Here is a 13,899-nt window from a genome sequence, read left to right as displayed (position 1 = left end):
GGTCGCTGTACCAAAGGAAATGGCATTTTAAGACGGACACTTTCCCCCCTAAAGGTCAGGCTTGTTATTGGGATCTGTGTAGAGATGAGGCAGTATACTTCCCCGACGGGACTGCGACAAGCGTTCCAGAAGAATAAGCAGTATTGACACGTTTATAGTTTACCACTAAAGTATGGATATGAATGAAAAAATCAAACTTACTCTCTTTCTTTCCTATTAATTTTAAAGTTGTGCAGATGATAAAAATCCTTCCGTGTGTTTAATGAAACTGCAACAACTTTAAATTGCTCCAAGAGATCTGTAAGTAGACCACGACTTCCGGACCGATATAATCTTAAAGAGTATGAATATGGAATGTGTGAATGGCAGATTTGCGTGCCACAGGAAATTAAATCCCTGAAGCTCTCTTCTAAGCCAGCTCAAGACCCGGCTAAGTCCATGCACTCAAGCTGTTACAACGAACCCTGTCGACACACCGGGCTGTAGAAGTCATCGCACTACCTCTAATATTCATTTACTCATGTCTCTTTTCCCCCACTGGCACACATTTAGCCCGGGACAGGCTTCATGTGTAAATAATGCACAGCGTTTCTCAGCTTGTTTAAGTGCTCGGCAGCTTTCACGGCAGCATGCCGATGAGAAACGGAGAGAGAGGCTTGATTGAAGACCTTGACCATGTGCTTAGATGACTGAGGGATGTGTTGCATCAACTCATTAATTAGAAAACGGCTGTATCCTATAGGTAGAGATGTTTGGAATAACACTGTTTAAATTACTGTGTTAATTAAACGGAGAATCCACTGCGGCACACCTATGCTGCAGCATTTTAAGTATCCACTTCCAGCATAATGTGACAGGGTTATCGGTCAGTGCCAGAGAGACGGAAATGTTTTTCCCCCACCTAAAACTCGCCTTCAACTCTGTGCCCCGTCTGAGGAGACATTAGGGAGTCATTAATGGATCATTCATTTATCATTTCTGTCCACCCCAGGCTCTGAGGTGCGTGAAAAAAAAGAAATTGTGAGGTAATCCCTCAGCACAGAAAATGACATGCCGTGAGAGTGGAGAGGCCACGGTCAGTTGATCGGTGTCTGCTGATGTAAACGCCGTGCGCGTTCCTCCTGTGTAAGCTGGATCATATGAGTCGGAGCTCCAGGGGGCAGGGGGTGATGGAGAGAGTCAACGGGGTGAGGCTTGACAGGGAGGGAGAAAGAGAGAAAGTGTCACATGATATGTTCCATCCAGCCTGAGACAGCAGAAAAGCAATTAGAGTCTCGCGGCCCGGGCTGTGTAGCCTCAACCGGAGACATTTACCACGAGACGGCGAACTGCTCCACCTCCACATTCACAGCAGCTCGGAAAGTCAGAGATTCAAAGGTGACACTTGACCTCTAACTCGAGCAGCAGGTAGACGCCGTGCACATGACAACGTTGTCCGTTGAATCTTAGAAAATCAAAGTTAATTACTGGCAAGCCCTCTTAGCCTTACTCATCTTCCGATGGTACACGGGAGGGCCCTGCCCGGCAAATTACTCGGTATGTGGTTTAGTAATGATCAGGTAATGGCTGTAGTTACGCCGCCTCTGGGAGCGTCTGGGAGAGTCTCTCGCTGCGGATTAATCTGGCAAATTGACGAAATAAGAAATAAAAATTGATTTGGAAAAACTGATGAGAATGAAGTTCAGCAGTATGGAGAGGGGCGGTAAAAATAGAGAAGCAAAGGGAAGATATCTTTGTGGTCAAAAAGGGCACCGCTACCCACAGGGACGAGGCGTCTCGTAAACCCTCTTTTACAGCCCTGTTAGGGCCACTGCGAGCCTGGCACCAGGATGTGATGTCACACGAGGTGCCCCGGCGGAGCTGCAAGGTGCGGGAGCTGCCAGATGAGAATGATCAATCTTCTTGACAGTTTCATGCCGTGGCCGTTCCCACCTGGCTATCATTTCAGCAGGTCATAAATATGAAGAGACCACACATATCTTCTTCATTTTTCAATATTCTTTTAATGGCAGATCACCTTTTATTTTCTAATGTGATTTAACATAGAAATAAGCATAAAATGTCGGTTATTCTTCTGGCTTAATCCCACCCACTACTGTAAGATATGGATGGATCACTAGTAGGAGTTGGGACTATTTTTCCCCTCTCCGCTACAGTATTTCTTTGAACTTGCATGGTGCATTGTGTCACCACCTCCTCCTCCCTCCTCCTCCTCCTCCTCTTCTTCCTCTCCTGTGAATGTTAATGACTGTCTGCACTCTGCAGCCTTTTTTCTCAGAGCATTACAATCTGCTGCAGTGAACCAAAGCCTTCATGGTTCTTCAATGAGTGCAGGAGGGACACAGTCAGAATCGCCTTGATCGCTCTCCGCGAATGACGCAGCTTCACGGGTTGTCTTTTATCACAGTGGAGCATATTAAATCGAAAAATCCACCTTAAAATCACATTAACATATTGTCTCTCAGAGATTAGTTTGAATTTGGGACTTGGAACAAGCTGATTATGTCATATAGAGACATATGTAGACAGTGCGTAATGGAATAACTCTTAACAGGACACTGTGGGACACTACGGCAGTAAAATGGGTCTGATTAATAGCTTTAAGATCTTTGTTCATATAAAACTCATCTTGATGTGGTATGTGAAACAAAAAGCTATTTTTCTTCAACCAGCATAGCTCAATTTACTGGCATGTTTCCAGATGTAGAAGGAGAATGTGTTCCTACAGCTACAGTCTTTGGACAAATGTAGGAAGCGAGATGATAAGTTAGCAGATCATGTGATACGACCAGAGTGGTTAATTGACCTGGACTGAACCTACATACCTCCATTAAAGCTGCAAGTAGGTAGAATTGGAGCAAATATGATTTAAAAAAAAAAAAAAAAGTTATTTTTATAAAACGGTCACTAGATCCTGACAGTAGTGCATGAGACAGGTAATCTGAAAAAAAATCACGTGTCCTCCGGTGCTCCTAATGTCATCTGCAAGATTTCACAGACCGGAGGAAAACAACCAATCAAAGCCGTGCTGGAGCCTGCTGTCTATGAGCAGCTGTCAATCACTCACAGACTCCAATCAAGCGGTCAAACTAGGCAGCGCTGATCAAATATGAATCCATATTATGTTACTGTAATGCCTATTACTCGCCTCAAATATTTTCAGAAACATCTCTCTCTCTGAAATGACCTGTGATTGGCCAAAGTCTCCCGTCACAGGCTAGATTTTTTAAAGCCTGACAACAGAGCCAAGAGGAGGTGCAGGAGTTCTCTCAGTGTACTTGAATTACAATATGCTGAAAGGTCATTATAGGATTTTTGCCCAATGATGCCAAACATATTCTGCAGGTTTAAGTCTTGTGATGGCCGGAGTGGTTAATTGACCTGGACTGAACCCACAATACCTCCATTAAAATACAGTATATTATTAGCCCTGGCTAAACCCTGAATCACGAGCACTATAAAACATGACTGGACCCACTGAGAGAGAGAGAAAGAGAGAGAGAGGTGGACTGTGGTTGTGTAAACCAGGAAAAGTATTTTGGGATACTCCCAGACTTAACTTTCAGCCTCAGGTGGTCAACTCTGCACCTCAACCCTAATCCTTAAAAAGCAACATCTCAAATTACCAGACGTAAATCATCCTCGTTGTGCGCCCAAGGTGGAGGATGAGCTCTACTTTTTAAGCAGAAGTAGTGAGTGCAAGAAACTGGAAGATAGTGTGATCTGATATCACCTAGCTGTTATGTGAGGGCAGCGGAGTGACAGCGAGACAAACCGGAGAGCCGCGGAGCACAGACGTCTGTACAGCAGCAGACGTTTCGGGGGCAACGGTTGTCTTTCGAAGCCACTAGCAAAGGCTGTCATGTCCCCTTCCCTTCCTCTGCATCATCCCCAGTGTGACTGTTACGTAATTGAACTCGTCTAGACAGAGATGCACATCAAAGTTTTGCCACATGTAGTACACAGTCGGCTCTTTCTGCCTGAGCTGATTGCTGAAAACGTTTTACTTTAGAGAAGCATTGATACAGTCGTCCAACACCCTGTCCTGCGTAGCATCCCACTCTGCTTCTGGATAGTTTTACCATCCCTGCAGTCATTTTGTGCTCCAGGGGGAATCCCAATGTTTTGCTTTCAGCGAATGGTCCTAATATGTCACATATGCTGCATTCCTCCCTCTGTGGCTCACTGTTTGCCACTCCCTGTCGCTACGAGATCTGTTGTATTTTACTGGAGCACTCTCAGCAAAAGAGGCCTCCCGTCTACACTCAAGTGTTCAGCAGCAGAGATCTGAACTGCGACCTGCAAACTCTCGAGTCCCTTCAGCACATTGTGTGTCTTGAGTGGGTTGCTTGTAAAGATTGTGCTTCTTGTAGCTACAGGAGAAGGGGGGCGCTTACGCCAAGCTACATACTTCACCTCCTACCTCCACTTTTTTTTGCTGTAAAATCTCAGGAAAAAGTTCAGGACCCCAGGTAATAGATGTTATAGTGATGCAGGGGATGTTTCAGCATGCATTTCAAGTTGTAAGCATGCTTTCGGCTGTATTCTTGTCTGAGTAGCACAAGAATCTTTCCAACCACCACAATTATCTCTGCAGCATTTGCCCCCCCGTGTATCTGGTATTTGGCATGTGTTTATAGTCTATATGGATTGAATTATATGCCCAATAAAGTGGTAAAAGTGAGCCTTTGTTTCTTGGAGTCTCATCTCCAAACCAGTACTCCAAAGACAAGTCTATTTTTACATTCATTGAGACCAATGGGTTTGCTGGAGCAGCATTTACCTTTCAGCTGAAGCTGCAAGCTTTTGACTCCAGTGCCCCCATCTGGTAGCAAGAGGAACTGCTCCACTGTTGAGACTGCATCTCTCTTGAATCATTTATCTGCCTGTCATTACAGTGTTAAGATCTGTCTCAGGGTAATTTGTGCACATGAAATCTGTTTAGAAGTTGTTTAAGGTGGCGTAATGGCTTACAGTGTTCTGGTGTTGTACCACTTTCGTGTTCTTTTGTCCTGTTGAAGTCTTTCTCCCATTATTCTCTTTTTAAAATGTACATTCACTCCCTGAAAGCTTGGACAGCAGAAAGAGCTGACCGCTGTCCTCTGTGACACCGCTGCCATCCGTACTTTTTTATTTCCTCGTCTTTCACTTGACCCCTCTCGACTTTATCTCTGAAAGTCTGTTGCTATGACAACTGTCTGGCTGGTGAGGTGGCAGTATTCATTCTGTGTAATTGTGTGCGAGCGAGCACGGTGGCAGACAGGCAGTCAGACAGCTGTCCCTGCTGGATCCTCTTATCGCCACCAGGGGAGGCTGAACGGGGGATGAACAAATTAACTACAGACTGTGTGTGTTGCCAATAAAATAAAATAAAATAAAAAATAGGAACCCAGAGTGGTAGAGACTAGAGAGATGAAAGTTTTATTTTTTGTAACAAGATGTATAAAATCCCTCATTTTTGACAAGTTATCAGTAAGCAATCAAGTAAAGATGGGATCCTATGTTTGTATAGACTGGGAGGTAGAACTAAAGTATTCTTTCAAAATACTTAAAAACTATAAAAGTCCACTCGGTAGAGTTGCAGATCTCCGCCAGGTGTGTCTCCATCTCCCCTAGATAACAAAGAAGAGTTGAATCACACTCAGTTGTCCCTCTCGGCGCTCTTACAGTCTAGATGGCGGTGAAGATCACAAAAAGGGGGGATTTATTCATCTCGCATCGTGCCTAACTTTAGTGGATCATAACATGTCGGGTATGGAATTAATCTACAGATGCTCCGCTTCAAAATGAGACCAGGCTTTTCTGTGGATGTCAGTTTTTGAGCCATGATAAGGCTAATGAATCCCCGCAACCACGAGAGGTCCTTGAGCATAGAGTTATAAATGAGCACAAAAAATATTAGGCTGATGGGTCCAGTAGTATGGGAGATTAGCCGTGGACAGACGGACACATGCACGCTCATACGACTGAGCGCATGATCTCCTTACAGGCTTACGCCTGGCGGAGATAATTAATAACTCTGTGTCATCACTCTGACTTTAAAGGTCTTTATTGTTCACGTTCACCGCTTGATCCACATGAGCTACTTCAATCACTTTCTCTCTGACGGCTCCTTGACACAGGCGTTCATTTAATGTGCCAAATTCTCGTCTTGTCTTTCACAGAGATCTGAAGGCTGGAAACATTCTCCTCGGGGACGACGGTTCAGTGCAAATCGCAGGTATTTAGCCAAGAGGCAACGCCACCTTTCAGCACCTGTCACTAGTGACCCAGATTAGGTGTGAAGAAATAGTTGTGCTGCAACCTCATTTACCCTCATTAGACTGCCAAGTCTGTTCCAACATCTCAGGATATTTATGCGCAGCAGTCTTAGTCCGCGGAGGACAGAATTTATTGACTTACTGCTTTGGGTCCCTTGTGTGTGTTTGTCTAATTTTATTTCCTCTCTTTTTTCCCCCTTCCTTCAGACTTTGGCGTCAGTGCCTTTCTAGCCACAGGTGGTGACATGACTCGAAATAAAGTGCGCAAGACGTTTGTGGGAACGCCATGTTGGATGGCCCCGGAGGTCATGGAGCAGGTTGGTCATCTTTAGCGCGGAGCCAAGGAATAACCATGACAACAGAAAAAAAAACACAGACACAGCTTTATCTTAGCAGGCGAGGAACTTAATTGGCAAAGACGGTCACAAAGCAGCCATTTGTCTTTAAATTCTTCACTAGATATCTAATGCCTGTATCCATATCTTATCATGTCTCCTATGACTAAGCACCATACTATAAGACTGGCACCTGAAAAATGAGCCCATTTCCATCCTAAGAACTGTCTGGCTTTTTGCCGTCTACTCCGAGAGCGAACCAATTTCTTCCTTGAACACAGTGTACGTTTTGGATATTTGAATTTATTGCTCTCATGTCAATACAAGATGAAGATGGTATATGATTCTGCTCCCCGCAGGTGAGGGGTTACGATTTCAAAGCAGATATTTGGAGTTTCGGGATCACAGCCATCGAGCTCGCCACGGGGGCCGCACCTTATCACAAATACCCGCCAATGAAGGTGAGAACACTGTGGAGATGTCGAGCTTACCTAGAAAATGTGGAGTTAATGACCCAGAACAAATGCAAAGTCAGTTCCTCTGACTTACTGAGGACACGGCTGATGAGATACCAAATTTTTGTGCCCTTGTGACATTTTGTTTTTTGGTGTCTTCAGGTCTTGATGCTGACGCTGCAGAATGACCCCCCGGCCCTGGAGACCGGCATCACAGACAAGGAGATGGTAAAGAAATACGGGAAATCCTTCAGGAAGATGGTCTCCCAGTGTCTACAGAAGGACCCGGAGAAAAGGTGTTTATTGTAATACCTTTATGTAGAGACTCATATAACACGTAATGTCAGTAGATATGTTTAATCACAGGCATTAGTGTTTTTGCCTCATCTGCAGTTTGGTAAGTATGTGCAAATTACAAAAAAAGCATGTGATATGTGCAGTCATGGACAGTCAATTTACACTAAGTAGAACTGATTTACACTGCTCAGCACATGTTAAGCAAAGCAGTGCTTCCCTGCTTCTGTTGCACATTTTTCCGTCTATTATTGAGAGTATAAAAGCTGAAATGAACAAAACTCATTTATTGTCATTCTGCTGTTTTTTCAGGCCGACATCCAACGAGTTGTTGAAGCATAAATTCTTTCAGAAAGCAAAGGTAGGTGCTTGAGTTCCCTCTGGGCGTGAGACTCGATCAGTCTCACAGTGAGTCAGCATCATCCCCGTTTCAGGCACCAGTTGAGCTGGTTGATGAGTAAAGATTGGCTCTGAATGGCCTCTGTTTAAAATTAAGCTGCTCTCAATGACGTCTTGGCTTAAGAAGTTTTTAAATGATTGAAAAAGGGTTTAATGTAAGAAAATAGAGGCAGTCATGCGTGAAGAGATGAAAATAAACCAGTTCCCACTTGTCAGTGTGTCTGACCCAAGCTTAGGCCATTGCAGCATTCCTCTCATTATTGACCATACAGAGCCGTTTTTTCTAACAAAAGCAGGGATAAGCAGTGTGACTCCAGCCTCTGGCTGCCTAGTGCCCTAGCAACTGGAACAACTAGAGTGCCGGCTCAGCGTATCACACTGCCCAGTTTGCTGTACATTACCCTGGTCAGCAGCAAGAACTGCAGTACTCTGTTTGTACAGCAGAGGGCAGGCTTTAGTGATTATTTTAGAACAGATACACCTCTGGTAGAAATGAGCAAACTTTGGGACCAAGTCAGCCTGCAGAAGGGATTTAAATGGCCATCAAGCCAGCATATGATTATTAATTTACTATTCTGTTGGTGAAATATGCTCGTTTGTCACTATATGTTGGAAACAAGAGTTTGTTTGTCAATAATTTATTTGAAATTGTACTCCCAAATGAAATGTCCACCATCTGCTGCACAACAACAGCACGCATTAGAGAAAAAAGAAAATATACATATATACATGTGTTGTGTATATACATACAAACATACATACCTACACACACATATATACATATACGCACATATACATTAAAAAATAAGATTAAAAAGTGCATAAAATAAAAATATGTAAAGGAAAATGCATTCATATGAAAGAAAATATATAAATAATAATATAAAAAATTAATTAAAGTAAAATAATAATTAAAAAAACTCTACTTCAACTGGTCTATAATTTTATTTAAGGAGTATATTGATCAGGGGCCTGTTACAGGTCAATGATGAGAACAGACCAGCCATTAAAATAGGAGACAAAAGGTTGCCACTTCTTTAGAAAGTGTTCGCTAGACCCTCTTAGTGTAAACTTCATCTTTTCTATGTGCAAAAAACGACATCATATCTTTCAGCCAGACAGAGAAATGTCCACTATTTGAAGAAGAAAAAAATCACACTGACATTTACAGTAGGAATGTTTGGCTTAAAGTAAGTGAAAACTTTAAAATTTATATACCAGAAACATAACAATAAGAAGCATTGGAATGAATATTCAAATCAAATATAAGCAATAGTTGTCTTTTAGAGTATTTACATTTACAAACACGACCATCAGGACAGCAAATGCTCGGTCACCACAAGTCTTGCACTTTGAGCGGAGCACAAGCAGGGGCCCTTATTTTGACGACCTGAGAGGCCTAGCAGACCTATAGGGGGGGGTCAGTGACTCACTGAACAGCAGTAACAGACATTTGTTTCCTTCCTCTTACAACAGACCCATGAATATTTACACGAGAGGTTGCTTCAGAGGGCGCCTACAATAACAGAGAGGTCGAAAAGGGTAAGACGTCAGAGGTTTTTAAATCTACACTTTGTGCTTTATTGCTAAGAAGACGAGCTCAGTTGTGTGCACGTGTGTCGCCAGGTACGTCGGGTGCCGGGTTCGAGCGGTCGGCTGCATAAAACGGAGGATGGCGAGTGGGAGTGGAGCGACGACGAGTTCGATGAAGAAAGCGAAGAGGGCAGAGCAGCCGTCGCCGCCTTAAGGGTGAGATGAACCTCACATGCGCACATTAACACCTTTTGTCACACTATACATGTGTTGTCTTTTTTTTTTAACTGCTGTACAATGTTTAAATTGTCACTCTCGTGTCTGTGCAGTAGCATGTCTGTCCGTTGTCTCTCCACTGAGTCTGTGTGTATGTTCTGTCTGACGGCCAAGGAGCAGCAGGTGAAGCCTGCTAGTGCCACCAGGCGACAAGTGCGCTTCGCCTACCCACTCGAGCTGCCTTCGTCCAGGGTTGTTTCACTTGCCACCACAATACAGATGGCGTTCCCCTAACAAGGAAGGACTCTCTCAAGTCTGCACGTAGCTAGGGAGCACACAAGCATCATAAAGGCGCAGGAAAGAATAACCTTTGTTGATAGAGTGAGGGCTGTAGATAAGGTACTCAGATAAGTTTATCTGTTTAGTTTTGATGAACCAGATTATCAGTTCTCATCTTGCCCTTTTGGTTTAACACGCATTCACTCCTTAGTAGGAATGACACTTGATTTAACCAGAGTAAATCGACCACACAGCTAAGCTCTTATACTCCAGACAGTCGTGACTTTGTTTCGAGCATTATGTAACTTCACACTAACCTATCAGAAGACAACTAGTACTTACCCAGGCTATGTTATTCAATAGTTTTGATGAAAGGAAAGGCTGACTACATCATTTGCAAGCACACATCCGTGCATGCTGTAGATCACATGCGAGTGGAGTTTGACCCACAAGTTAACCTCGTCAGGGACAATTAGTCAGGCCTGTTTTTAAACAGTGAGATATTTAGTGACTTATGGGATGGGAGCGAAGAGAGTTAATGTCCACGTAACTATTACACGTGTAAATAATTTATTTGGAAGCATTATTTAATCAAAGAAGTGAGAGTTCCCTTTCCTGGAAGCCATCTGTATTTCCGTTTCTCTTTCTAAATCACTTTTTTTTATTTATACTGACCAAATCACATTTAATCAATATGAGGCAAATTACTCATCAACCCTGTAAATAATTTTCAACGAGAGCACTAATGACCATCGAGGGATTCAAATTTTTTACCACATCTCTGCTGCTTTGATGCTGCTTCACTGGCTACTTGTTGGCAAACTGAACTTCAAATTCTTACACCAGCACTATTGGATGTTAAATCTCAAAAACTCCCACGAACTGATGCTCAAGAATTCAAGCAATGTGTGTGTGTTTTTCTTCTCCCAATATAAAACTCATCTGCCCAGAAAAAGATGCATATTATTAGACACCGGAGCCTGGCTGAGTCCCCTGCGTAATGTCCGTGTGTTAAAGACAGTAACAGCCTGATTAGTCGCTTTCTCTTAATCAGACAGCAGATTTCCTCCAAACGCCACATCACGTCCTCTCAGTCAAGTCAGTTTGTCTTCATTTGGGCCTTCTGTACGACTCTCCGTTCCTTAGAGTTGGTTTACTTTTTTTGTTTTGTTTTGCAGATAAACAGTTTGACCATGTAACAGTGTGACTTTCTCCTGATTTTGTGTTGCCGCTTCTCTGCTTTTCGAATCTAAAACTGAAATTGTAGAATATGTATTTTAACTTGTTTACAGCTCAATTACTACAGCACCTAGTGTTGGGCTATTTGTGAAAAAAAATATTCTGTCAACGTGAATTTTTCACTCTAATGTCATGACCTTAAAGGATAAACTAAGTGGACCGATGAATGAGGGAAGTAAACGATTGAGTCTGGGTGTTTTTTTTTTTTTTTACCTTTCTTGCTTTCTGTGTGTTCTTTGCATCCACGCGTGCTGTTGTTTTGCTTTGCTCAACGCCGTCACAGTGACGTCCTACTCTGAATGTTATCTACTTTTTTCTGTTTTTAACAGTCACCAAGAGTGAAGGAAGGATCACAGAATTCAGAGGTGAGTTTCAGAAGTTCTTTCTTTACAGTAGCAGTGGTGCGGTTTCTGTACAATTCAGTGGCAAACAATCTAAAATATCTGTTTTATGGAATTCATAAAATGTCAACGGTGCAGGTGAAGTACTGCAGTTCTAACAAAGTCAAACTAATCTTCTTGAGTTGAAGGTTAACTTTGGTATTTTTCAACCTGGACCCTATTTTCCCATGTTTTTGTGTCTAAGTGACTAATGGGGACAACCATTTTTTTGAAAATGCCAAGCACATATTGTTATTATAAGTGTCTGACAACATTATGGAAAGGAATCTACAGAGTAATAAAACTTGTTTTCTTACCTTTCGCTTGATCCGGTCTGTTTTTTTAATTGTGTGTCTCGCTCTGAGAAGTCTCGTTCTGAAATCTCGCGTCGCATCCACATGGTGGAAATCATCTAAATATTCAGCCACGACGTTGGAAATCTTTTAGATATCATTAAACTAGGCTTCTGTACCAACAAACTCCGACAACACCGGTGTCCCGTGGCACTCCTCTCTCCAACTCTCGCTCACGATTCCACCGTTGTCCTCCGGTCTATTTGCTACTGTGTCACGTGACACAATAACAAACAAAAGTCATTGTCATGTTGAGCTCTCTATGTAATACAGGCCTCAGAAAGTCCAGTTTTTTGTATGTGTTCACTTAAATACAGCATCAGTTCCTCATATAAATCACAAGTCACTGTAGTAGTGACCATTTGATGATGTTTCTCCTTCAGGTTTTCCAGACTCCTGAGCCTTCAAGTAGTCAACTCCACCCGACGGCCGCAGGTCAGGCAGAACTACCTCAGCATGCAGGCCAGGTTCCACTGCAGCCCACACGAGTCAACGCTCAACCCACTGCCACGGCTACGTCTCCCACAGCAGGCGTACCCGCTGCTGCTGCTGTTCCCACACAGGTTAGTCTAATACTCTCTTAAAAATAATGTTTTTTTAAAGCTTTCATTCTACTCAAATGTATTTCTCTGTATTTTGGCAGGCGCTAGCTGGCACGGGGGATGTCAAGGCTCCCATTAGTTTGGTATTAAGGTTAAGGTATGTTTCCCCATTGCCACGTGAATTATCTAAGTTCCATCACTTCTATGTACCTGATATCTTTGTTTATCAACCAACAAACCACAAACTTAACTCCTCTGATCTGGTCTTTCTTCAGAAATTCAAAGAAGGAGCTAAATGACATCCGCTTTGAATTCATGCCAGGAAGAGGTAAGTGGAGTTTCTTTTATTAATCAAAACCCGACCTCTGTTTTCTGGTGTCATCAAGTAGATTAAAAAATGTCCTGAGGTTAAGACTTCTTGGCTGCGGATGCAACATTTTGTGTAATCAGTAAGGGAAACTGACAATATACACCTCGTGTTTTGTTAAACTCGTTTTGCAGCTTCAGCTTTCCATCACAGCAGCCAAAATAAATGAGCACACATAGGCCTGAATTCCTGGAAAACCAGTTAATTTCAATATTTATCAGCACTGAGAACTATAGATGCTGAAACACAGCTTAGAGTATTTTTTCCCCAAAACCATTATCAGCTATTTTTGCAATTGTATCAGGAACCCGAATGTTGTGGAAATGTTTAACCCACACTTATGCCCTGTTAATATGTAATTTTTTATTTTTATTTTAACTAATTTTATGCTCTGACCTGTCAGACACAGCAGACGGTGTGTCTCAGGAGCTGGTGTCAGCAGGCCTGGTGGACGGGAGGGACTTAGTAATAGGTCAGTGATAACAGAAAAACATTCCTCTGCCCCTACAGCACACACAATATTATGTGTTTTTTTCCTACCTGAAGGTCAATGTGCTATGCCATATGCTAAAAAAACATTTTCTCAATCTCACATTGTCTCACATTTTCCTCTCTTAAACATTTTTGTTTGTGTTCATTTGGCTGAAACATTGTCTTTTTTTCAGTCGCTGCAAATTTGCAGAAAATAGTTGATGAGCCTCAATCCAATAAAAATGTCACTTTCAAACTGGTGAGTACTACAACTTCATCTTTAAACAACAGCACTTGTTTCTAATAAATCACTTATATACATTTTTTGGGGGTTGTAGTTTTGTTTAGTTTAATAAAATGAGTAGTACACCTTTTGTTTTACCGTATTCCCACACCGCATTTTTGCATCACACTGGTGAGAAACGGCTTTTACTCACCAAATCTGCGTATGTTTGAGGTCTAATAAACGCGTTGAGTGTAGATATCTTCCTCATAAAATATTTGCAAGGCTGATTTTTGCAACACAGTTGACTTTAATTCTTCGCTGCCTTCATTGCTCACTACTTTCTATTCTTATTTTCACAGGCCTCTGGAACTGAGGGATCTGAAATACCAGATGACATCAAATTGATGGGCTTTGCTCAGCTCAGCATTAGTTAAACTGTTGTACTACCTGGGACCGTGACTTGCCTAAAAAATGTGAAAATAATAAAAAAAATAGTTAAATGCATTTTTTCTTTCTATGGCTGTAAAGAAACCACTACTGCCAAAGAAAA

General features: G+C 42.4%; 1 protein-coding gene across 2 annotated transcripts in view; it reads left to right on the top strand.

The window, feature by feature from the left end:
• oxsr1b (oxidative stress responsive kinase 1b) overlaps nucleotides 1-13,899 on the top strand; it is a 41,965-nt gene extending 28,066 nt beyond the window's left edge. For both annotated transcript variants that reach the window (XM_037757214.1, XM_037757215.1), the window contains exons 5-18: nucleotides 6,165-6,220; nucleotides 6,468-6,577; nucleotides 6,955-7,056; nucleotides 7,213-7,346; nucleotides 7,657-7,705; nucleotides 9,220-9,285; nucleotides 9,370-9,492; nucleotides 11,340-11,375; nucleotides 12,127-12,306; nucleotides 12,387-12,442; nucleotides 12,561-12,613; nucleotides 13,056-13,124; nucleotides 13,318-13,382; nucleotides 13,709-13,899. In XM_037757214.1, the coding sequence (XP_037613142.1) occupies nucleotides 6,165-6,220; nucleotides 6,468-6,577; nucleotides 6,955-7,056; nucleotides 7,213-7,346; nucleotides 7,657-7,705; nucleotides 9,220-9,285; nucleotides 9,370-9,492; nucleotides 11,340-11,375; nucleotides 12,127-12,306; nucleotides 12,387-12,442; nucleotides 12,561-12,613; nucleotides 13,056-13,124; nucleotides 13,318-13,382; nucleotides 13,709-13,783 (1,174 nt within the window). In that variant the 3' untranslated portion in view covers nucleotides 13,784-13,899. The remainder of the gene's footprint in view (nucleotides 1-6,164; nucleotides 6,221-6,467; nucleotides 6,578-6,954; nucleotides 7,057-7,212; nucleotides 7,347-7,656; nucleotides 7,706-9,219; nucleotides 9,286-9,369; nucleotides 9,493-11,339; nucleotides 11,376-12,126; nucleotides 12,307-12,386; nucleotides 12,443-12,560; nucleotides 12,614-13,055; nucleotides 13,125-13,317; nucleotides 13,383-13,708) is intronic.

This window comes from Sebastes umbrosus, chromosome 21 (genome assembly GCF_015220745.1).
Source record: "Sebastes umbrosus isolate fSebUmb1 chromosome 21, fSebUmb1.pri, whole genome shotgun sequence".
NCBI classification, from domain to species: domain Eukaryota; kingdom Metazoa; phylum Chordata; class Actinopteri; order Perciformes; family Sebastidae; genus Sebastes; species Sebastes umbrosus.
Note: the sequence above shows the minus strand (reverse complement) of the source record. Positions and strands in the feature narration are given on the sequence as shown.